Here is a 26,410-nt window from a genome sequence, read left to right as displayed (position 1 = left end):
ACCATTGTCTTATAAAGGTAAAATTTAATTTTATGCAACTAGCCATCTGTATATTTCCCCTTCTCCATTTTGACTTTACTTAGGGTTTACTAAAGTTTTGCATTCTTCTATAAAATTCAGATTTTTAAATATGGGTTTCTTATGGGTCTTACATTTGGTGACTGGTTAGCAGTGTGCTGGCCATCTTTGGTTTATAAAGGATGTCTTAACCATGGACTATCAAAGGGGCTAAAACCAACTTTCTTTAGAATTCTTGTATTTTCTTTTACTCATTCTTTTATCTATACTATATCACTGCACATGAATTAGAACCGCACGTCACAAAATTGCACAGGGATTACAAATATTACATCCAGTCTGCATAAAATCGAATTCCACTACTGACCAGATCACAAAATGGCTGCACTCTCTAATCTAAAACTAATTTGCATATTGTACACATGTAAGACGATTTTTTAAACTTGAAGTCACAATAATGCATGCAAGTTTGCTTTTTTAAACAAATTTTATAATTTGTTCATGCTACCTAGATTCAAGAGAGCTTTTGTGAACATTTGCAATACCTCACCTCGTTAGTTAATAATTCTAGTGCATGCATATGGTGTATACAGGTAAGTAAACATGCATTTTTTTCACATTCTAAAACTATGGCAGTTTAGGCCATATTGTGCTGCCTGCATTTTATCTGCAATGCAGTGTGTCTCTAACGTTTTCAGTCCCGTATTAATAGGTGGCATTTACACATAACACCTATATAGCAGCAAAGCTAATACAGCTTGTGATTAAAAATGTTTAAAAATAGCTAATAAATCAGATTATCTTGAGGTATTATTTCTTGCAAGTCAAAATGGAGAGCAAAAAAATCAACCCTAATTTTTTGTTTATGTATACACTGAAAATAGCAACAATAAAAATAAGCATTTGTAGCAGACATATTCCATCTTCACTATTATTTTGCTACCTTTGGTAAATTACTGGGGCAGATCTTGAAGTTAAAAACCCATGTTTAGAAATAAGTGCACGCTTCCCCCACTATATAGCAGCAGACTGTGTTGCCCCTACGCAAAACATTCTCATATCTAATTTTAACTTTACATATAAAAATAACTTGGAGAAAATACAAAAAAACATTTTATTTGAACATGAAAATATCACAAAAATTAGTAAGCCTGAGATGTAGGGTTTTGGTGAAAAACAAGAGGCTTGTAGTGTTTTGGCTGCTGATAAAGATGCATGTATTGATAGCTGGGGTGAAAAGCAGAAGAATGCACTTATTTCTTCTGCATGTCAGTATCTTCAGACACAGTAAGCCACATGCACCCTTTCTTTCCTTGTTAAACAGAGGCCAGTTTGCTATTCTTAGTTCCAGCGGAAGTGGATCTGACGTGGGCGATCAGCACCTTCCTTTACCAATGGCTTATGGAACTCACGTCCAGCACGAGAGTGGATATTTGCCCAACAAAACTCACAGTAATACTGCAGGCAAGTGACATTGGCACAAAAAAAGGGAGCAAATTTTCCACCACAGCGTGCGCCCTGGCATTCATCACACATCTGGTCATCTAGCACATATGGCTTTACCTCCACCTTGAAAAAAAAGAAAGTAAGTCTCATTAGGGTCTGCTTCAGAAATCAAATTCTGTAATAACTTAAAATGTTTCTACAGCAGAAAAAAAGGACCAGCATTAAAAGCTGAGGAAATGGGCAGTTTCTCAAGGAAGGAGCTTTACAATGTAGTAGGTTAAAACACTTTAAAAATCTATAAAAATCTGATTTGCAAAACATTCCACTCTCACCTTTCTTGAATAACATCTTTGAAACACCTGTGTGCTGGTATTTTCAGAGTTAGGGGAGATTATGAGTGAAAAACAAAAGAGATATCAAGTAGTCATGGAAGACAGTTTCCACACCTTTTCCCCTCGATTCCAATATCACCTGTGAGATGGCAGAACCCGAACAGCCACTGATTAAGGCAGCGCTTCTCCACTGCAGGTGCGAGTCACGCTCTGCTTGGAAATAACTGGCACAGACAAGCCAGAACTGTGGAGAATCTTACAAAGGGCATGCCTAGACTTCTGTAAATTTATAAGATATGAAGTACAAGTTCTGTTGTGAAGGTCTGACTTGGCAGAACACTTCAGACTGGAGTCAGCTCTGAATGATAAACTTCTCCACCTCAGTTTCCACATCTGTCAAGTGGGAATAACAGATCCTGTCTCAGAGTTGTGAGGCTTAAATTTGAATGTAAAAGCATAAGACAGTGCTCGGCACATGGTAAAATATTCTATAAATTAGTATTAGCTACTATTAGCTGCAATAGCCTTGCTTTCCTGCTTGTGATAACTTTAAGAATGGAAGGTTTTTACTGTTGTTTGGCTGAAAAGTGCCAGACAGCATAACAGCTCAGCCGTTCCTTAGGAGACAACAGAACACTGAGTGTTCTGAAGGACTGGATTGACATAAAGTAAAGGTTGCCTATAGTAAAAAGTAATGACCCAACAGTTTGTATTCTGAATGTATTCTACTGAAATACTTGCATGAGTGCAGAAAATGAATATAAGGATATTTTCCGCAATATTATTTGTAAGAACAACAACAAACTAGAAACAACCTAAAAGTTGATTACAAGAACTGTAGGATGTTCATTTGATAGACAGGTAATGGAATTACATTGTTGTTTATATTTCATTGATTAGGATTAGGATAAATATATTTTATGTATATTCGACACTTCGCTCTCAACTTTTTCCTTTATGGGAACATTATTACGAACAAAGAATAAATTAAGGTAGCATGAGAGTTAACTGGATTTCATCTCACTGAATTATAAACTCCATGAACACTGGGACAGCACCCATTTGCTCAACATTCAGTTCCCAGTGCCTAGAAGAACATCTAGCACGAAGTAGAAATGCTATAAATATATGCATAAATGCAATACATTTACATATGTTTTCTGGGTTTCTTTCTCATGGTTATTTCTTTTTTTTTTAAATAAGATTTTAGACAGATTGAAACCAGGGTCTGTGATGTTTACTTCACTTCCATAATACCTGATAAAATGCCAGATGTTCAGGAGTTACCTTTTAATATAAAACTGTTGAATGAAAATTTCACAAATGCAATGATTTCAATTATTTGTATTTTTAAAATTCTAGATATTAGTTTTATGAAGCTAACCTAGTTTACTCAAAACCAGACTTTAAAGATGGAAAATTGAATTTCAAAACCTATTTTTCATTAATAATCTCTAATAATTAAACTCTTCTATATGCAAAATTAACACTACACTTCACCTAGTCTTATTTTCTAACATTTACTAGAAGTCACAGTGAATTATACTACTTATGAAATAACATACAAAAAAATATAATGAATTACACATCTGTGGTGACTGCTTTCCAGCTATCAGATAGGAACTAAACCACAGTATCCATGAGTCTAAAAAGTTAAGTGGAATAAACAATTTTCATTCCCGCCAAAGAAGTATCCCGTGTATCTTTGGGTTGGCAGTTATACACGTATATTTATTCAATTTTTATGGTTTAATAACCATATTCATATTGGAGAGATGAAAGGTATAAAGGTTAATGGTTTAATATTTCTTTGTATAAGCAATATTAGTGACTTGTAAAATATTTAAGGCTCAAATTCTTTCAAATACAGTTCAAAATTACCTTTGTAGCACATATCTTAGAAAATAAGCTTTTCCCTCAGGTATTTCAATGCCTTTTTAAGAAGGCACATGTATCTCAATTCATCTGCTCTGCAACTGAGTTGCTCTTTAAGAGTCAATACTCTGCTCCAAATAATCGGTCCTTCACTATAATTTCAGAAACAAAGAGGTATGAGGTATGACACTGTAACAGTCTTTTTCTTCTGGTAGTGTATATTAAATACCATGATTATATACTATGTAAATAACGTCGTCTGTGACCTATCACCTCTCTGTTAGCGGTCTAAACCACTGCTGTACATTTGTGTCACTTCCGGAGCTTTATAACCAATTCAGCAGAACCTCAGGGGGTAGGACCCAAATGTCAAGATTTTTCTAAGTTCCCAGGTGAATAATGTACAGCAGAGGTTGAGAACCACAACACTACAGCAACTCTTAATGTTCAGACAAGTTCAGAAAAGTTATGTATGCGTGTCTTGTCAAAAGCAGAGCACCTCCTCTTAGTTTTTTTTTTTTTTTTTTGGCAACCTTTTAAGTAGCAATGCAAACAAACAAAAAAAACCTACTCTGCATTTGTGAACTGAACCTATGCTGCGTTTCTTTTCTAAATGAGACGGTTGGGTAATTACATTGAGGACTACTTCTAGCATGCATGGTCTAGTCAATCGGTATTAATTAATCAGCTTCCCTGTCCCCAAAATAGTCTTTTAATGTGCCAAACAGCCCCAGAAGAGGCTTGAAGAAACTGTTATGTTGGGGAAGAGGAGTACCCACTCAAATTATATCTTCTATCTACTAATTCAGATATAAAAAATTCATTTACTCGCATATTCTTAATGTATTTCTGCTATACTATAATTATAAACATGATTATTTTATAATATATTTAGCTACGTATAGGAACTGTTCACAGATTTTGGCATAAAATAGATTTGTAAATGAATGCTAGTGTCTTTCCCTATTTTAGAAGGTAGTCAGTACTTGGAATTATTCAGTAGGGGTTTCAGTTATCATTCCTAGTACTCCTTAAAAGTTCTTATTGTGATGATTCAAGCAATGCTACTAAAAAAATTTTAAGTTTAGGTCAATTATTTTAGAGAAATATACACAATGCATTTTTATTTTAGATTTTGTGACAAATGAAAACAAACATTTAAATAACACTCTCCGTCAAGTTCTATTCTAAGTGCTTATATATATGTAAATTCATTTAATCCTCAAAATTACTGAGAAAGACATGTTATCATTGTTTTCTATTTTACAAGTGAGGAAAAAGAGGCATACAGAAGGTTAATTTGTAGAAATGGGGTTCAATCCCAGGCAGTCTGACTCCAATGTACAGGCTCTTAAAACAACCTCTGCCTCCACGGTTAGAATATTTGACCTTACTGGCTGATTAAAAAATTTTGACATGGCTGCACAATGATATTAATATTTTTATATTATACCTAAAGTTTAAAGTGTGTTCAGTAATTTTCCATTTCAAGGATATTTTTATATAATATCCTTTAAGGCTTAAAGAAGTATAAAAATTAAAGTGTTCAAATTATATTATTAACTCGTTAGGGTATGAGGCTTTGGATCAGCACCTTACGATAGGACATAAGTGATTTCCCAATATGCAACTTACACGTTTATCAATATCACCATGCTGAAGCTGAACAAATCGAGCACTAATGGCAGCAATATAGCTCTGCTGATTGGAGAAAGCAACTCGCCCAGCACCTTTTGGGTATTTTAGCTCAGGATCTGTATCAATTCCTGCATAACAAACTCCACCATACAGCCGGTCCATGATCATAGCAAGTTCCACTTCAAAAGGAAAAGAAGTTTACATCAAATGTGAGAGAACACAGTAATCAACAATTTTTAAGTACTTTTTGTAAAACGTAAAAGTCAATAGTATATTATCATTTGACCAGGAGTAGAATGGCAGATAAGAGGCTGTTGTTAAAAAAGGACGGGAATCAAGGATGCTTTTTTTAAACTATAAAGTGACTCACCACCATCACATCTACCTACTTACAGCACTAAACCCACTATATACTCTATCTTCTGTCCTATAGAGAAACAGTTCCATGCTCTTTCCTAAATCCAATCCTTTCACTTGCATACTAGATCCCATACACTCTCACTAAGGACACTGCTTCAGCAATTCTCCCCTTTCCCTTCTATATAATCAGTTTTCCCAAGTACACTATAATTTTCTTATCTTAAAAAAAATCCCCATAACACTTTTTCTCCCTCTCAGCTACTGCTCCATTTCTGTTCCCCTTTATAACCAAATTTCTCAAAATCTGTTCCAGTATTCCCCCCAATTCCTCTCCTCCCTTTCTCTTTATTCAACTCTTTTTCTAACCAGACTATCACACCATGACTCCACTATAATTGTTCAAGCCAAGTCCAATGGTCAATCTATCTGTAAGTAGCATTGAACACAATTAATCCCTTCCTTCTCATTCAAATATTTTCTCCATCTGGCTTCTAGAATATATTATCCCACTAATTCTGCTCCTACCTCACTGATACATTTCTTCTGAGTCTTCCTTGATAGTTCATCCTAAACGCCTTAACTTTTAAATGTCAGAGTACCCTAACTTTCAATCCTTGCAACACTATCTACACTCCTGGCTTTGGTACCTTCATCCTGTATCATAGCTTTAAACACCATCTATATGTTTTTAAGCTCCTACATTTTTATCTCTAGTGTAGACCTCTCCCATGGATGCCGGACTTGTACATGCAACTGTCTATACAGGCACTGGCCACACTCAGTATATTAAAAATGGAACTCATAATCTTCCCCTATCCCATTAAACCTGCTCCAATGAGTTTCTGCTGACCCAGTTAGAAAGCAACAGAAAAGATGAAGTTGTCAAGATCTTTGGCTTCATTCTTTCTGTATTCTTCCCTTGCTCCATACTGAACATGCAATCCTGTAAACTTGATTTTAAAATGTATGTTGAGTCCAATTGCCTCACCTCCATCACTAACATCCTGATTCATGCTAACATCATTTTTCATCTGGTTCATGGCAATAACCTTATCTCTCTTTGCTTTTGGCCCTTGCCTTCCCAGCTTGTTTTTAAAACAGTATAAAGAGTGATTCTCTTAAAAAATACACCAGATACCACCATAAAAATACATAAAAAATATACTATACCATGGTTTAATTGAAATTTCTATTTGGGAGCTCTGAATGGTGCCATAAACTTGTGTTCAAAACCAAGAACACAATCTTCCCTCCCTATCTGCTCCTTCTCCAGTGTTCCTTCCATCTCAGTAAAAGGCATCACTATCCACCCAGTGGCTTATGACTGAAAGATGAGATTCAGTCTTTGTGTCTACCTCATAAATATCTGTCACCTCTGTTCAGTTGGCTTTCTCCACTGCTACCACTAATCCAAGCCACCATTGTCTATCTCCTGGATTGTAATAATAGGATGTTAAACTGGTCTGCCCGCATTTACTCTCACCCTGGCCCCCCCCTCTCTGAATCATTAGCTAAAGTGAACTTTGAAAACTGCAAAGATAATGAAGTCTCTCTTTTGCTTAAAAACTCTTCAATGGTTTACCCTTGCTCTGAGGATAAATACCAAGTTAGTCTATTAGACTTGTATGATTTGACTCCTGTCTCGTGTCCCTTCCCTCACTCCTTGTATCCCAAGTCAGGCACTTTGGGCTTCTTTCAGTTCCTTCAAAGCACCCTGTTTCCCTCCACTCAAGACCTTTAAATAAGCTGTTCCCTTTCTGTGAAACACATTCCTCAGAACCCTACTACCACCCTGATCCTACTCCTTTTGCCCAGTCTTTATATGTCAGCTCAACTACAAATATCTTCAAGATATCAGACTTCAAATACCTTCAAGATATCAGATATCATATTTCCTTGCTACATGCTCTTCTGTTCCCTATAGTACTTTTGTAGAAGTCATCATATTCTATAAGTATTTCCATGTATGAATAGTTCTTTAACATATATCTCTATGACTGGGGAGAGGATGTTCTCAGTGATGGAAATCACTAACACTCTACACGTGGTGCATAGCACCATCTAACATGTGCAAAGTGGGCATTTACATCTACAATTATATTCCTATGTGACATATTTTGGTAGGTTTTTGGTTCCTAGTTATTGATAAACAGAAGTTTATCATCATTCACTTATCTAAAGTGCTACTTTAATGATTAAAATATAGATAAAAGAGAAAAAAATCCCGTATTTCTTTTTCAGATATCAGAATCGATCTACACAAAATAAACAGACCCCAAATTCTCTTATCTCAGAGAGGTACACTTAGGAAATCGGAAGTATTTAGGTGGATTCTTATAGATTTGCTTTGAGTTAGCTACTGCACTAATATTGATAGATAAGTACCCAATTCTCCAGTTGGAGAGTTTCAAGAGAGGGCCTCAGAATTTGTTTCAAAATTCTGTAGTTAGCAGCAATTGGTGCATGCAGAATCTGCTCCTGCTCTGTCCAATAGTGTCATGTACACAATAGCTTCCAAACGTTTATTAAATTGACTAGGACATATTTAAATGATTTTTTTAAACAAAATTGTTAACATTCTACTTACCAGCCCTTAATGGCCTAGGAACACCTCCAACAAAAATTGTTTTTCGGGGATCCAAAGGCTGAGAACCATCCATTACAAAATCACTATCACTTAAATTCCAAGGACGTATTTGAACCTATGAAGAAAATTACATTAGGTCTTACTCCCTTGATGTCTTATGAGAATTTTCTGTTTGTTTGTTTTTGCCAGTTAATAGTGATTCTTTTATTGCTTAAAAATTTGTATAGTGGGATCTGGAAACAAATTATTTTTATAACTTTTGTTGATCTAGATACTATAAATCCGCAGTCTCTGACCTTTTTGGCACCAGGGACCAATTCTGAGGAAGACAGTTTTTCCAAGGATGGAGGTGGTGGAGGATGGTTTCGAGATCAAAGTGTTCCACCTCAGATCATCAGGCATTAGATTCTCACAAAGAACATGCAACCTAGATCACTTGCACGTGCAGTTCACAATAGGGTTCGCATTCCTATGAGAATAGAGTGCCATCTCTGATCTGACAGGAGGCGGAGCTCAGGCAGTAATGCTGGCTTGCCTGCCACTCATCTCCTGCTGTGTGGCCTGGTTCCTAAAAGATCATGGACCACCAGTACTGGTCCACTGCCCAGGGGTTGGGGACTCCTGCTATAAATTATCTGGATGTTTCAAAAACTAAAACTCAACATGGTAGTTTAATTGTTCTTTTATTAATTAACAATCACTTCAAAACAATTTTTGAAAAATTTGCATTTGTAGCCTGAAGTTCATGTGGTATTTACTTACTGGTTTGTCCTTGATAGTAGGGCTAGAAACACACAGATAGAGTTTTCCATCTTCTTCAATACAAGCATCAATTAGTGCCTGAACTGAGCTCTCTTCTTGAAAGAGAAGAAATGCATAGCCTGGAATAACCATTAAAGATGAGGCAATATGTCAAGCCAAGTGATTTTACTCCAAATTTCAGTACTATTTAGAAAATACATGCTTTTGAAAAAAAAAACAAACTATCAAATAGGACGAAAAACCATTTACCTTCTACAAGAGAACACAATATCTTATGTAATACACATTAAAACAGATACTCAGTAAAGCAATTGGCTACTTTATATAGAACACTTGCTATCAGATACTGTATTAACTTACATGCATTAGTATTTGATTCTCAAAAGTCTATGAAATATTATTCCTGTTTTACAGAAGAAAAAAATCAAAGTACCACCAAAGTCAGTCTCATAGTAAATAGTTGGTTGAATAATTTCAAACCGAGGTCAGCCCCAAGGTCTCCCATGCACCTTCTAGTAGTGATACTACCTTCTTAAAGAGCTTGGCAGAATTAACCAGGTGAGTATATCTGGAGCTAGAGTTTGCTATAAATGCCCTCAGGTTAATCCAAGTTCTAGACTTTTAGACTGGAACGCACTTGGAAAGGTCCAGGAAATCCCCTAAGCAGAGGAAACATTGCACAGTCTCATGAAAACTTCCCAATGATACTAAGAAAGCTACAGTAGGAAGGTTGGAATGAAACATGTTCCTTAATAAAACATGGGTCAGATGGATCAAAACTTTTAAATCAAGCCTCAACTTGGAAAGCAGTGGAATACATTTTTCAAACTGTCTGGAGACTATCTAGACTTGTAAACAACCAATTGTCAATCTTTAATAAAAAATCATGTATCCAGCAGACAGAATAGACTACATTATAAAAAGAAGGCATCAAAATTTACACTGCAAGTTTACTATTATATGATTATTCCCAGCAGGTGATAGCTATAAATGATCTATCCATTACCTTGGCAAGATTTCTATGCGAACAAATGTACAGCATTTTAATCTAGTCCCAGTATGAAGCAGACATCAGGCAAGCCATGTATGTCTGTTCCATCGTATAATGGGAAATGTAAGGTCATGTTTTACTGAAGTCAGAAAACTCAGCTTATTGTCAACCATAGCTTTATGCCACAAAAGTCTGATGTGACACTAAAGTACTTCATTTTAATAAAATAAAAATACCTGTTTGCATAAAAAATACCTGGAGCCATTTCACCTTATATAAATGATTTCACCCTATATAAATACAAACTTCCAAAGGTAAGATTACACAGGATTAAAAAACATGTCTTAGATTTTTTACACTGCTGGAAACAATTTAAATATTCTTGAAAATAATGAAGATTTTTTTAAGGCTTTAATTTTGATACAAAATAACAATCTGGAAACTACAAGTATTTTGTAATAATTAAAAGGATATAAGACCAATTTACTAAAATAGTATATTAAATTCAATATTTTAATGTTGGCCAATTTTCATAATTTTTGATATTAATATTTTAATATTGCTTAATTTAAAATAATACTCTAAATTCAATATCTTTAATATTGCTCAATTTTTGTTATTATTAGGGAATGTTTATATTACAAAAATTAAGCCATATCAGGTAAATTATGACTTACCTAATGCAAGTCATTAGATATTAAAATATTCTTAACAAAAACATACTACATAATAGCTTCTTTCGAATCTGTTAAAGCAAGCTAATAATCACATAAGGTGAAGGTTATTCACTGCAAAGGAAACTTACGTACATGTGTGGCTTAGCATCTAAGGGACTCTAGTCACTGCTGTAATTACAAGGTAGCTTCACCCACTGGATGCTTCTATACCAGTGTTTTCCAAACCATGGAAAATGCTGAATTACAGAAATAACAAAATTGCTTGAAAGAACAAGGTTTGGGGATACTGGTCTTTGGAAATGGCTACATTTAACTGTAATTGTACCAAAAAAACTATGATTTGCCAGTGCCAATTTTATTTTTTCGATTAGAGAAACTAAATACTGCAAAACCATAATAACAAAGATAGCAACAATAGCAATAAAGACAACGACTATTCTGTTTCATTAAATATGTTCCATCCCATCTTTCTAGGCTTAAAGTACATCATCCTTGTAAGTGAACAAGTGGCTCATGCAAAAATCTGCATCTTTCTCCATCCAAACAATTCCTAATTCCTTTTTAAAATTCTATTTCCATTCCTGCCTGGAACTCTGTTCAAGTGCTTTTTATCTATCTATATACAATACCTTAGATTAATTCCAAACCTCTCAGTGAAGCTTTCCCCCATCTACTTGAAGTAATTTCTCCACCCTATAGTATTTTTTGTTATCTCATTTATTAGGCAGTTAACAATCCGTGAATTATTGAGAATATGAACATTCACAAAGGTGAATAAAGACACTATTTTACAGACCATTGAAAGAAACTGACATTAATAAAATAACTACAAATGTTTAAAGTTGTAAAAATGTAATACTGCAACTGTGATGAGTGCTAGGAGTGAAAGACACAGACAGCACTAGGAGTTGGGCAGGAGGAACTGACCTCATTTGGTAGATCCTCAATGGTTTCTGTGATCAACTTACACTTAAGCTTGAGATACAAAAGATAAGTAGGGAATATATAAAGAGACCTAAGGAAGAGATACAATCAGTCTAGAGAGTATCATACATAAAAGCACTGAGGCTGGAGAGAACAAGGCCAGTTTGTGGGACTGGAAGGAAACAAGCAGCAATAGTAGAAGAAGCTAGAAAGAAGGCAAGGCCAGGCAGAGGGAATGCATTTTTGCTTTTATCCTAAAAATAAGAGAAACCATTAAAGGGTTTATGCAGGTAAGTAAGGAATAGCACCATCCAATGAGTTTTCAAAGACTGCTGTGACTGGACTATAGGAGAAAACTGAAGAGGGCTAGAGATGTGGAGAGACTAGAAAGACAGCTGAAGCAGTCCAGGCAAGTGATGATGGTAGCTTAGTCGGGAACATTACAAAATAACTCAATACTCTTGAGTATTCAATAAAAATGGCATTTATAAAGTAAACTTTATGAAATGGCAAGAGAGTAAAACTATGGACAACACTAAAACTAAGCTAATAAATAAACATCTCTATCTATGTGGAGATAATTTCCTGTCTAAACCAAGGTTTTGTGACCTCCAATGAACTCCAGACTACATGGAGAGAGGTAGATAGCTTTAATCAGATTCTCACAGAGGCCTGGGATCCAGAATCCCTACTCAAAAGATGCTCTTGATTCCCTACATACATATAGAATCTGCAAGTATTAAAAAAACATTGCATTACTCCATTTATCTAAAAAACTATGTGAACTATTAGTGAAGGTTCTACAATTCTCAATGGCAGAAAGTAGATATGACTCATATAATTCATCACCAGAAACCTGTACCTAGTTTTTATGTGCTAATAACTTCTTTATCATGCTTCATTTTCCAGAGTCAAAATCAAACCATTTAACAGTTCTATTGGGGTCTTTTCTCCAGGCTTGACAATTCACTAAGTCATGAAACTGAATAGTATGTGTGGTGTGCTTTTTCTAAAATTATATTTCAGCAATGTTTAAAGTAAAGTCTTAATCTTTGAACCTCCCCTCTTTTTTTTATTCATTTCAGAGAACCTTCCATTAGCAATTCTGACTAGCTGAATTAATGTTCAAGACTCCTTTCTCTTCTCTTCCTCTTGTTATTGGGGACAGGATATACTTCCTCTCCCCACAGATGGTGACTTGATCATGCGACTTGCATGTGAAGGTTAGCACAATTTGTAATTCTTGTCCTGTGGTGATCAGCCACGGTGTCTTCCTAGCAATAACTGACTAACATAACTAAGCATCTTCCTCAAGTTTTACATCTTTATATAATTGAAAAAAAAAATAGACCCAACTAGCTACGTTGTCTTTTATCTAAATTATTTATTCATCAACAGTTGGTAATAATTTCTACTGCTCTGCTGTTATCTAGAACATTTAATGTAAATCTTATATTTCAACTGTTCATAAATTTATATTTTATGAAAGACCAATCACTTCACATAGATCTTAATTTCATAATGCAGAGAGATACTGTCTCATATGTCTATACCCAAGTTACTTGAAATGATGCTTTAGACAGAGAAAATACTCAAACATTTGTTGATCTGAGTGTATGAAATTATTATCAAATCATAGCAAGTCTCTTATGATTCCTAACTGGCTAAGTAATTGCTATTCTTTCTTTTGCTCTCATACAACCAATTTCCTAGCAAATATTAACAATAACAATCCTTACCTTTTGGTGGAAAATAGGACTTGCTTTCTGCTTTATGAGGCCAATCTACTACCAAAGGCCCAAATCTTCTGAAGCTAGCCGTTATTTCATCTTAAGAAAGTACAATAATACACATTAGAAATTAGTTTCAGTGATTCGTTCTAAGAAATTCTGTACTGTTACTATGAAGATTTAACGTTTAAAAGTGCCAAATACCTTAAGATAAATTAGAATATAAACACTGGGAATATGTCTAATATACTTATTAAAATAATATGTCAAGATTAACAATTTTTGTCAAAATAAATTCATTTTTAAGCAATGCATTGGTTAGAATACTCAATTCCATGTGAATTTTAAAATTTTATATAACATTGTATGGATACTAATGACTTTATAGTACACCAAACCACAAATAGCACTGGATTGAAAAAAACGCCAACATATATAAGTTAAATAAAATCTATTACTGCTTCACAAATAAAATCATTTTATTATAGGAAAAAAGGTCTGCTAAAACAAGACTTGAATAACTACAATGTTGAAAAAATATACAAGGGTCTGATACATGCCTGGTAGTTTCACTGAAATCCATATAGGTTACATCCAATTGCTATGTCTTACGTTATTTCATTACATAGAAAGCTTATGAAGATCAATACTTAGAATAAGTTTGTGGATATCTGAATCATAACTAAAAAATTTCCTAAAATGTAAGAATGAGTGATACATTTCCCATAACCTCACAAATATAGCTTAATATTTTAAGTCTTCAATTAATTTTCTTTTGTTATCACATACAATTACTAGTGTTTGTGAAACCCTAATTTCCTATTCATGTTCTGTTTCCATTTCCCTTTCGGGTTTAATAGCCTCTTTCTTCCCTGTTTCTAAGAGCACATTTATCCTTAAAGAAATTAAACTTTTGGCCGGGTATGGTGGCTCATGCCTGCAATCCCAGCACTTTGGGAGGCTGAAGTGGGCAGATCATGAGGTCAGGAGATCAAAACCATTCTGGCTAACACAGTGAAACCCCGTCTCACCTAAAAATACAACAAATTAGCGGGGCATGGTGGCGGGTGCCTGTAGTCCCAGCTACTCAGGAGGCTGAGGCAGGAGAATCGCTTGAACCCGGGAAGTGGAGTTTGCAGCGAGCCGAGATTGCGCCACTGCACTCCAGCCTGGAAGACAGAGCGAGACTCCACCTCAAAAAAAAAAAAAAAATAAATAAATAAAAATAAAAATTAATTAAACTTTTGATTACCAAGCATTGCAGATATTATCTTATGGTTGGTTCCATTTATTTCAGTGTATGTGTGCATGCACACATTATGGTGATACAAAAAGCTTTAAGTTTTATATACCTAAATATATTCTATATTTTAAAAACAAGAAGAATATGACCTAGGTCATGAAAATCTTATTTACAAAAAATGCTCACAGTTACAAATATGATAAGATCTAAAGAGAAAAATAAAAAAGCTTTTGTTCAACTACTTTCATATTTCAACAGGAGATAAAGTATTTTAAAAGAAGAAAATGCATTCTAATTCTGAAAATCTCTAGGTGGTAAAAACTTTCATAGTCCATTCACATTAAATTTCATATTTTTTTGTTTTTGTTAAAGCCCAAATCACCATGTTAATAAATATCTTAATAAATACCTTCATCAATATCTGGAGGAAGACCACCAACAAAAACTTTTCGAGAGAAGCGTTCTATTCGCTCTCCATTTTGGTGAGCTGAGTAACAGGTGGGTGAATTTAAAACTCCAACTTGATCACTGTGACCATCATCAAGCAAGCCATCATCTATTGGAAAGAGGGAAGAACGACCTAGAATAAAGAACAAATACAACTTGAATCTCAGATCTGAGAAAATGATAAATTTAAGCATAAAAATACCAATGACAAATTCAAAGACTTAAAAATGAAGGTGATGCAGGTGAACATAAAAATTAAGAGAAATTTAAATAGCATGTGGTTTTAGTTACCTGGACTCAAGAAAGAAGCAATCTAAAGAGTGACTTAGAAATAAACATAGTCATATGTCAACAATTAAACTGCAAAAGAGATACTAGATCACTTCAACTTGTTATGAGCAAGAACTTGTTATAAGCAAGAACCTAATGTATGTGGACAGTTAGAATGGATATATAACAGGAGAAACCTTTCAGAAACTGGTGGCAGAAAGGAAATGACACAGACTAAATAGATAAGGTGATATAATTTGTAAAAAATCACTTGTAGACTACAGTAAGTAAGGATAAGGAGAACAAGTTAATACTTGTACACAAGGTCTTCACCTAATTTATTACACGTGTGCCAATTATATGAAACAAGAGCTTCCGCACATGTGCAAAATAGAAAAGGTACCCCCTCTAGCACGTTAGTGCCCATTTGAGCCCACATTTCAGGAGGTAATCCTTACATAGGGCACATCCTGCACAATCCTCTGAAGTAATCCCCACTCTGTGGGTAATCCCTCCACAAAACTTAAATGCCCTGATATGCTCCCTGGCTGTCAGGAATGTACATTTAGAAAGATAAGATCTATATATGCAACCACGGTACACATCCATAAGAAAGCTTCAAAGTGCTCAGAGGATATATTCTGGAGGAAAGGAGTCAAATAAAAGGATGATTTCCTAAATCTCTAAGTGAAATTAAATAGCATTTGGGATAAAAAGAGAAAAAGAGCAGTACATAGTGAGGCATTAGAAAGAGGAGAATATCTATAGGTGGAAATACTTACAGGAACATGGTTTTCAGTAAATTTTCCTTTTTTCCAAGTGAAAGGAGAAACATAAGAAAATGTAGGAAAAATTGAACTTACTTGAGAAATAAGGAATAGTCAAGGTTGGCTGAAATATGTTGGAAACAAGGAGAGTAAAAGCCAGAAAAGCCCTTTGAGGCTAGAGTATTTAGCGTTGAATGACAGGCTAACGAGATATTTAGTAGGTGGTGAAGATAATAAACTAGATACAAGGATTCAATCAAGATGATAACTTTTTCTATGCATTAGGGAGACTTAGTCAATATGGATAAGGTAGCTGAAAATGAGCAGATCAGAAGCTGTGCAAAAAATCCACAAAGGATGGATGGCAGTCACAAGCAGATAGGAAACAAAATAGGGAGAAAGAATGAAAAAGGAGAGATCTAAGGAAGACTTTAGAAAATGATAAAACCATTAACTGACATAAGGACAGTTAAGACCAGAAACTGGTATAAGAAAGGAAAACAATTTAAGCTTTAGATGTAAAGTTTTATATGCTGTTAGGATGTTCAGAAGCAAATGTATAGTAGGAAGCTGAAAAGGAAGTGGAGAAAAGAAATGTCATATTTCTGAGAAAATAATTTGGAGTCAACTCCATGGGTTATAGTTTAAGGTCCTTTATAACATCAATGATAAACACTCCAGCGAGAAATGATGAGGACAGTTCCTTGGGAAACTTACAAGGAAGAAGCAGAACATTCAAGGAGCTAGAGAAAGGAGTGGTAAGAAAAGTGGGAGGGCAGCTAAAATATCATGGTAATAGAAGCACCAAAAAACCAATAAAAGAACAAAAGAGCAATTAAGTAACAATGTGAGATATTAAGATAATTACTTTTAATAAACAGTTGTTTTTGAGGACATACATGATCTGTGAAGGTAGCTGTTTCAGGAAAGTTGGGTAGGAGTCACATTGCATGTATTTAGAGTTTTATTAAGTATAGAGATCAAATGAAGAGAAGTATGTTAGAGAAGGAAAAACAGTAAGAATATGGACAAGTTGTTTTTCTTTCAGTATTAACTGAAGGATTTTTTTGGATAGGAGACAATGCATATAATCTATAGCAGCGATCCCCAACCTTTTTGGCACCAGGGACCAGTTTTGTGGACAACAAGTTTTCCACAGCAGGGGGATGATTTTGGGATGAAAATGTTCCACCTCAGATCATCAGGCATTAGATTCTCATAAGGAGCACACAACCTAGATCCTTCACACATGCAGTTCACAATAGGGTTCACGCTCCTGTGAGAATCTAATGCTACTGCTGATCTGACAGGAGGTGGAGCTCAGGCAGGCAGCAATGCTCACTTGCCCTCCACTCACCTCCTGCTGTGTGGCCTGGTTCCTAACAGATCATGGACCAGTATCGGTTTTATGTTGGGTATCTGTCTATATATTAAACAAACAGGCCACGGACCGGACCGTTTTATGTTGGGTATTTGTTTATATATTAAATCACATGCCATAGAACATCTTGAAAAATATGACACATGATGCAAGTGATACAAACAAAGACAATTAGAAATGCGACAGCCTGAACAGAATGGGATGGGGACAAGAAGGAAGGGACCACATGCCTGTCAAAGAGTGAGGTAGCTAGCTACCTAGATGTTTGACATAAAAATTTAGTTTATAAGACACAACAACAGAAAGATGATATTTGATATAGGAAATGAATTATTCTAAAGATTCAAATGCTGTTTAAATACGATGTTCTGAAAAATACCCATGTTCACTGAGTAACTTTGTGAATATCACTTAACTTTTCAAATACCTCTGTTATTAGAAATAGGAAGCAATGCAAAACAAAATGTCAGTATTTTTTGTGATCAATAGAAAGGAAACTCTTCAACATGAAACTATTTTTACTCAATAAAATGAACATCAAGGCCCACTAAAAATAATATTAATTGTAAATAACTGGTCAAACTTTTAAAGGTTAGACTTTAATTGAATAATTCTCTACTTTAAAAGGAATAAGATAAACAGCATACATAAAAACTTGATTTTAAGGAAAAAAATCACAAATCCAAATTCTATATTTATTTCAGATGTACAATACTTTGGCAAGTTTTTCACTTTAAAATGCCCTAACACAAATAAAAACTTAGCAGTGTCATAAATACAGTAAGTATTCAAATGTCTTTCTAACAGACATTTAAGTTGAGAAAAAATATGGATCACAAATACTTAGGGTCTATATTAAAAAAAAAAAGAATGTGGTGACAAATCACACTATAAGCAATGCCAAAGAGAAAAGTGACCCAAAAATGACTCAAACTTTTTGTTTACTATAATAAAATATTACTTAGTATTCATGTAACTAAAAACATCTATAATCTATTAACGAAGTTCAGCTAAACAAAGAATGTAATGAAAAGTTTAAGAACATTTTGCACACTAGCCATACTAACAAGAATCTTCACTGTTGGACAATAATGACTGCTTTTTTTCAAGAAGCCATAAAAGCTACAGATTTAAATACTCATTTAAAAGCAGAGTTAACTGAATATATATCATTGACAAAGTCTGACCTTTTACCTTGCCAATTATCCTTTTATCATATTCCAAATTAATATGACAATAAAAGGAGAACCATTAAATAAGTTATATCTACCACTGTAGTATACTTTAAACATGCTTTCTAAGAAGGATACCATACGTATGTTTTCAGGTTCTTACACCTCAAAGGAATAAAACTGAATGATAATGAAACACAACAAATTCATTTTGCTGGAATGCAGCAAAAGCCAGGCTCAAAGGAAAATTCATAGTTTTAAAAGCATATTAGAAAACAAGACATGCTTAAAACAAATCATCTTGTTTCTACCACAAAAAGCCAGAAAAAGAACAGCAAATAAAATACAAAGAAAGTACGATGAAGGAAATAAAGTAACAAAAAAGAGACATCAATCAACACAGAACTTACAAACATTAAAAGATTAAAAAGAATGTTATTAGCCACTTTATGGTAATAAATTTAACAACTAGAGGAAACAAATCCCTTGAAAAATGCAGCTTTTCAAAAATGGCACAGGGAGAAAAAAATCTGAAAAGTTCTTTATCTGCTAAAAAAAAATGAAAATCATAACTTAAAATAAAAAAATCTTCCGACAGAGAAAAATCCAGGCCTAGATGGCTTTACTGGCAAATGAACTAGACTTTCAAAGAAGAAAAAATAGCAATTTTATACAAACTCTTCCAGAGAATAAAGAAAGAGGAAGCACTTCACAACTTTTTTTTACAAGTGCAATACTAAAATCTGACAAAAACATAAGGAAACTATATACCAATATCCCTCATGAACACAAATGCAAAAATCCTAAAAAATATATTGGCAGAATGAATCCAGAAGTATAGATAAAAATGGAAAACAAATCATGATTAAGTGGGGTTCACCCCAGGAACGTAAGATTGATTTATCATTTTAAAACCAATGACTGTTAATTGTACTACATAAACAGACAAAAATAGAAATACCATAAAATTATTTCCATAAATGTAGGAAATGCATCTGATAAAACTCAACAGCTATTCATAATTTAAAAAAAAAATCACAACTCCCAGAAAACTAGGAGTAGGAGGGAATTTCTTCAATCCGATAAAGAGCATTTAAAAAAAAAAGAGTGAAAGTCTGTAATAATAAATTATCAAATGGTTTCTCTTGAAGGTTTGGAAGGATGTTCACTCTATTTCTACTCAGCATTGTACTACTGGAGGTACAACAAATCAAAGAAGATGAAAAAAATAATTTAAAGTCATGAATACTGGCAAAGAAAAATAAAATTACTTAGTATAGACATAATTGTACATGTAAAATTCAAAGAAATCAAACTAGTAGAAATAATTGTATTTATCTAGGGAAGAAATGCAAATTCAATTTACAAAAACCAAATTATTTCTAAATGCTAGTAATAAACTGGGAAAAATTTTAAATATCATTTCCATACCTCATCCAAACCCACCAAATACTGACAAATAAACTTAACAAAAGATATGCAAGACTTTTACTCCGAAAATGACAAAAATTTGCTGTGGCAAAATCTTAAAAATATGAAATAAATGAATAAACAGAAGAAACCATATTAGATGTAAATTCTTTCCAAATTATCCAATCTACAGACTGGATATAATCCATCCAAAATCTCAGCACACTGTCTTCTAGAAATTCACAAGCCAGTTCTAAAATTTATGATAAATCAAAGGCCTACGAACAATCAAGGAGAGCGTACAAAACAAACAAACAAAAAGCCAAAGTTGGAGGATTTACACTACCAAGTTTCAAGACTCACTAGTTAGCTATAGTTATTGAGACTGTAAAACTGATATTAGAGTAGACAGATAAATGGAACATAATAGAGTCTAGAAATGGGCCTATACATGTACAGTCACTTGATGTTTTTCAAAGGTACCAATGCAGTTCAATGTGGAAAAGTAAATCTTTTCAATAAATGGATTTCTAGTTGGAGGGGGAAAAATAAATTTGATCCTTGTATCACACCATACTGAAAAATAAATCCAAGAAGGATCACAGACTTAAATGCAAAAGTTAAAACAACGAAACTAGAATTTCTTCATAACCTTGTGGGTAGTGATAATTTCTTGGGACTAAATGACACTAATGGTGAATGAAAATAATTGGATTTTTATTAAAATTTAGACATTTTTCTGCTTATCAAAGATACTGTTAAAAAGTGGATGGCAAGCAATACGCTACTGGAAAATAGGACAAAATATATAAAGAACTCCCATAAATGAAGAAAAATGACCCAATTAAAAATGAGCAAAAGACTTGTAAGGGAACTTTACAGAAGAATACAATGGAATGGGTTAGAAGCACATGAAAAGGTGCTTAGATGTCATCCTTAGTCATCAGGAAACTGCAAATTAGAGCCACAGTGAGGGACTACACACCATCAGAATGGATAAAATTAAAAAGCCAACACTTGGCCAGGCGCGATGGCTCACACCTGTAATCCCAGCACTTTGGGAGGCTGAAGCAGGTAGATCACCTGAGGTGAGGAGTTTGAGACCAGCCTGGCCAACATTGTGAAACCCTGTCTCTACTAAAAATACAAAAATTAGCCGGGTGTGGTGGCGCATGTCTGTAATCCCAACTACTTGGAAGGCTGAGGCAGAAGAATCGCTTCAACCTAGGAGGTGGAGGTTGCAGTGAGCCGAGATCGGGCCATTGCACTCCAGCCTGGGCAGCACGAGCAAAACTCCATCTCAAAAAAAAAAAAAAAAAAAAAAAAAGGCCAACACTCTAAAGTCAGTCTCATACTCTACTGGAGTATAAAACTGGAAACTATTTGGCAGTTTCTAATAAAGTTGAACATATACTTGCTCTATGAACTAGTAATTCCACTTTTACTTATACATCCAAGAGAAACGAGTGCTCATGTCCACCCACATACAAAAAGGTACAAAAATATTCATGGAAGCTTTATTCATAACAAGTACCAAATGTATAACTCAAACATCTATCAATAGGAAAATGGATAAACAAATTCATACAATAAAATGTTATTCACCAATAAGAAATAACTGATAAAAATTACTAATTGTAATTTCCTTTCTATACAATTTCCATACAAAAAGCTAATCATTTCTCTTTTACTTGAGACTGATACTTATAAATATTTAAAAGTAATTACTTATGAAATTATTTTTTTCTTTTAAAAGAAGAGCTGATATGGTTATTCCTAAGGCTCTTACCACAAGAGTTAGATGTGTTTTTTATTTCACCAGATAAATAATCTTAAAGGTAATATTTCCTTGCCATTAAAATCAGTAAGAGAACCCTAAAGATATTAATTTGCAAACCCTATACTCAAAACAATTTAAAACTACAGTTTTGCATTGTTTAAGGTGGCAGATTTTTTTTGCTTATGGTCTTCTGCTTTTTGATTTTAGAAATTATCACTTGATCTTGACTCCAAACACTTCATTTCTCTGCACTGTTATGAAAGAAACCCAAATCAAAATTATTGACCCTACTACAAGGCAACAAGAATAAACCGTTACACAAAAATGCTACTCCCATGAGTCTAAATTAAAATGTATATACGCTCATATATATATAATATGTATGAATATGTGTATATATACACACATATGTACAGGTATTTATGACAGATATTTATGTACATAAGCACTGATACATACATATGAATGAAAGGCAAATTGAAGTTTTGTAATAGAAAATACAGATAAAACATCTGAGGATTTAGAAGCAGAGAAGATTAATTATAACCCAGGCTGGAGTGAGATTCTAATTAAAGGTTCTTTAAAAGAGAATGATTTACAAAGAATGAGATAGTTATAGACAGAAAAGGATAGAGGAGAAAAAGAAGTAGAGGGAAAAAGCCTTCCTTCGGTAGAAGATATTTGCTTAGCCAAAAGCACAGAGAAATATTCCAAAGGCCATATTAAGGTAAAATACAGAAAACAGGAGATATTCTTAACTATGAGTTCAAGAACCCTACCTACAAATGCAAGTATAATAGCTTACATTAAGTTTGCTACCTAAAATGTATAATTTTAAAGGCAAAATAGTAGTTATAATAAAGATTATAGATGAATGAAGTAATAAGAGAAGGAAGAGCAAAACGAGAATAATGGCTATCCCCTATGGTCTCTGGTCTCCGTGTGTGTGTAGGTGTATGTGCGGCACACATCCATGTATGTTAGAGAAGTTATAGGTGATTACTAACTCTGACACTGGGCGCTATGCTAATGTTACCAAACATTAATTTAAAAAACTATCGAAACAAGAGAAGTATATTTCAGATTGATCTATTTTCAGCATTATCTGTTTAATCAAATACACTCGGGTATGATTCTGCAAATAACTGAGAAAGGCACCATAATGTACACACTAACGGCTTAAAAATGTTTTGCTCCAATAGGTTTGTACCTTTCTCATAAAGGATAAAGAAGATAATTTACTTAAAAAATTTATAATCTATGACCTTATATGTCTTTGTAAATTTTATTTAATTTCTAGATATATATGCTTTAAAATTAGGTTTACTAAAATTTGTTTTCTATAAAAATTCATATTGCTGGGTATAGGTGTAGAGCAGACACCATCAGTCTCTTAAAAGTTAGGGAAGGGAGGTCAGCAAATTTTTTTCTTTAAAGGGTCAGTATTAAATATAATATTTTACATTTTGAAGACCAGACATTTTCTGTTGGAACTACTCAACTGTGCTATCATTGTAGTTTCAAGGCAGCCAGACAAAAGTCAATGAATAAATACTGGCTGCATTTCAATAAAACTTTGTTTACAAAAACAGAAGCCTTGGCCTGCGGGCCATGGTTTCCTGACCCCTGTATTAGTGTTACCCCAGCTTTTTTTCATGCTTCAGAGATCTTGCCCACTCTCTCACAATTATTGAAGTTATTTATCAAGGATTTCAGCCTTGATTTCATCATAAAAATATCTGGCAGTGATGTTATTAGGGAGTGTACAGTTACCCTGGGTACTTCACAATTGTTCCAAATTGAAAATCCTGGATCAACTTTAAAGCAGTATATTATATTATTAATAATTCCTTATTTATTATAGCACGTAAGTCTGAATGACTATACACTATGAATAAATCAAACTTCTCTAATTAACCTTTCCATCATTTGTCTCCCTTTAAAATTATTTCTCCTATCTTCTCATCCCATATGTAACCTACTAACTCAAGCTCTGGGTTTCCTTGCTTAAAAGGATTGCCTTCCGGGTCTTAGAACCATTAACTAAAATAGGTTTTTATTTATATTACTAAAAATATTCTATATATTTTTATTACTTTTGGAACACAGTAGCCCTTTAATCCTTTATTAAAGGAACTTATTGTGCTATAGAAATAGTTTAAGTTGAAAGGATCGAACTTAAGTTACACTTCACGCCTCCCTTCACAACCCTCATCCTACTTCAATCCTGGACAAGTATGTTCACTCTCAGAATGGAATGGAAGAAACAATGAATAAAAAATAAATACAAATGATAAGTAGTTTTCCATATATTAAAGTCAGCTCCCTATGTGAACCCTTTTCCTTCCTAATGCTGCCCCCTAGGCAGCTCTAAAGTAGAACTCTTTATGGCTACCAGGGGATAGAGATACACAGTAGTGATAGTAGGTTCCAACTAAAAAGCAGGGACAGAAATCTCTGCTTTTCTTAACTACTACTAGCATAATTACATTTTGATTATTCCTAAAGTATATTTCATAAATTAATATCTGGAGCTAGCTTTATTTAAAGTTCTTATTGACATTATTAAGAAATTCAAGTACATAAAGTCATTTTGGTAGTAACTTGATTTGACTGTAGTCAAGTGAGAAATCTTTTAAATGAAAACAGTTTCGTGCCTAGGCTGAAAGAAGAAAAACAGTTCTTCCTGAACAGGACTACAAAAGTCAAAGTCAGAATGTCCTGTGAAAATAACTGTTCACCCATTATTGCACTGGTAGAAGAGCCATGACTTATTTTTAGCAAAAATTATATCAACTCAGTGTGACACATCCCACATGAACAGAAGATAAGCAACTCATTTTTCACAAAATAATTACTAAATAAATGCAGTTTCTTTGATGGATCAAATCTAAAACATGAGGCTATATAAAAGGGGGTCTTTGGTGGTTAAAAGGTTATCAGTCTGAGGTTTATTATATCTAGCATGGAATAGGAAAAAACAGTAAAAAATAGGAAGAAAGCCAGGTGACTAGCCATTTCTGAGTCATTCCTTTGGTATGCAGGTTTTTAAAAAATTGCATTACTTACCGTTTCAGTGTACTTTAAAATTCAGATAAAATCTCTCAGTAGTTATTTCTAATGAGTGTGTCTTTCATGTGACTCTCACAATCAAAATTTTAAAAGTAGACTGCTAGTGTTCATAATTTACTAAGGCCATATAATTTGAGATGAAAATTCAGGCATTCACTCCCCCTTATGCTAAGCCAAATATGTGTGCCAACCATCAGTTCTGTCGTAATGGAAGCTTTTATCAGAAGCCTTAAAACCATGTGAGAGTCTTCCTTCTTCCAATGCAGGAAGGCAGTTCTGAAGCCGAATAAGTCTTTATGGCTTACGGGGGATAGAGATATATAGGAATGATAGCTGGTTCCTATATAAAAGCAGGGAAAAAAATTTTGTTTTTTCTTAATATAATCATAATCTACAATTATTGAACTGAGATGAAGACAAATAATAACATTACTTCCTAATACCTTGTTCCTAAGAACTTCTTAGGTCATGATATTTACACGAGAGCATACGAAATTAGACTAAATGTAAGTCACAACAGTTAAAAGATGAAAAATGTTTAACAAGGCAAGAATTCTGAATTGCTCTATAGTTTCAAAATGCCTAAAAATCACAGATTGGTAAGTGGGTTGTGTTTCAGAGAACTGAAGCTCCATTACTAAAATTGCATAGTGAAATAAGCTAGTCCATAGATTTGAAAATAGGTACTAAACTTCTAAACTGCTCCCCACTTCTCAGCTTGCTACGTTTTTAGAAAAGTTGTTCAGCTTCAATTTTTTAAGTCTTGAGTGTCTGTCTCCTCTAAGTTTTTAGTTAGAAAACTGAAGAACCAAAAGATTCAGTCAAGCATTTGAAGAAACCGTATTAAAAATTAAGTTAAATTCAGATAATCTGAAATATAAAATTGGGACCACTTAAGAATATAAAATACTAGTTTTGGTTGTCAGTCGTGGCAAATGGTTTTGCTTGTTTCTTTAAAAAGTACACACATTCATGACTAGTTGAAAAGAAATGGAAGCACTGGCACATGTCTATAGGTGGCTCATGCCTGTAATCCCAGCACTTTGGGAGGCCGAGGTGGGCAGATCACCTGAGGTCAGGAATTCAAGACCAGACGGGCCAACATGGAGAAACTCCATCTCTACTAAAAATAAAAAATTAGCTGGGTGTGGTGGCGCATGCCTGTAATCCAAGCTACTTGGGAGGATGAGGTAGGAGAATTGCTTGAACCCGGGAAGCAGAGGTTGTGGTGAGCCAAGATCGCGCCACTGCACTCCAGCCTGGGCAACGAGCGAAACTCCGTCTCAAAAAAAAAAAAAGTGATCAAAGGGCACTATTATTCCTGTCTATCCTCTATGGCTTAAGGGAGATTTTTAGAGGTCAAAGAAAACTCTTTTTATTCGGTGTGGCACTTGGAATAAGCCTAACAATATAAACATCATGATTATTGCTCATTTAAAGAACAATCTAGTAGCATACTTTTGCTTCCTCTCATCCCATCTACTAGTCTGCACATGGAAAAGGGAGAAGCAAAGTTTTAGCCACAGAA

General features: G+C 34.2%; 1 protein-coding gene across 8 annotated transcripts in view; it reads right to left on the bottom strand.

Moving 5' to 3' along the window:
* Nucleotides 1–26,410, bottom strand: part of CPEB2 (cytoplasmic polyadenylation element binding protein 2) — a 67,457-nt gene that overhangs the window by 2,411 nt on the left and 38,636 nt on the right. For all 8 annotated transcript variants that reach the window (XM_034958312.4, XM_034958314.4, XM_034958308.4 and 5 more), the window contains 6 exons: nucleotides 14,993–15,163; nucleotides 13,350–13,439; nucleotides 9,019–9,137; nucleotides 8,257–8,371; nucleotides 5,307–5,488; nucleotides 1–1,587 (listed from right to left, as the gene is read on the bottom strand). The exon at nucleotides 1–1,587 is cut by the window's left edge and continues 2,411 nt beyond it. In XM_034958312.4, coding sequence (XP_034814203.2) covers nucleotides 1,360–1,587; nucleotides 5,307–5,488; nucleotides 8,257–8,371; nucleotides 9,019–9,137; nucleotides 13,350–13,439; nucleotides 14,993–15,163 — 905 coding nt within the window. In that variant the 3' untranslated portion in view covers nucleotides 1–1,359. The remainder of the gene's footprint in view (nucleotides 1,588–5,306; nucleotides 5,489–8,256; nucleotides 8,372–9,018; nucleotides 9,138–13,349; nucleotides 13,440–14,992; nucleotides 15,164–26,410) is intronic.

This window comes from Pan paniscus, chromosome 3, assembly GCF_029289425.2.
Source record: "Pan paniscus chromosome 3, NHGRI_mPanPan1-v2.0_pri, whole genome shotgun sequence".
Lineage (NCBI taxonomy): Eukaryota > Metazoa > Chordata > Mammalia > Primates > Hominidae > Pan > Pan paniscus.
The sequence above is the reverse complement of the archived record's forward strand: the minus strand, read 5'-3'. Positions and strand labels throughout refer to the sequence as shown.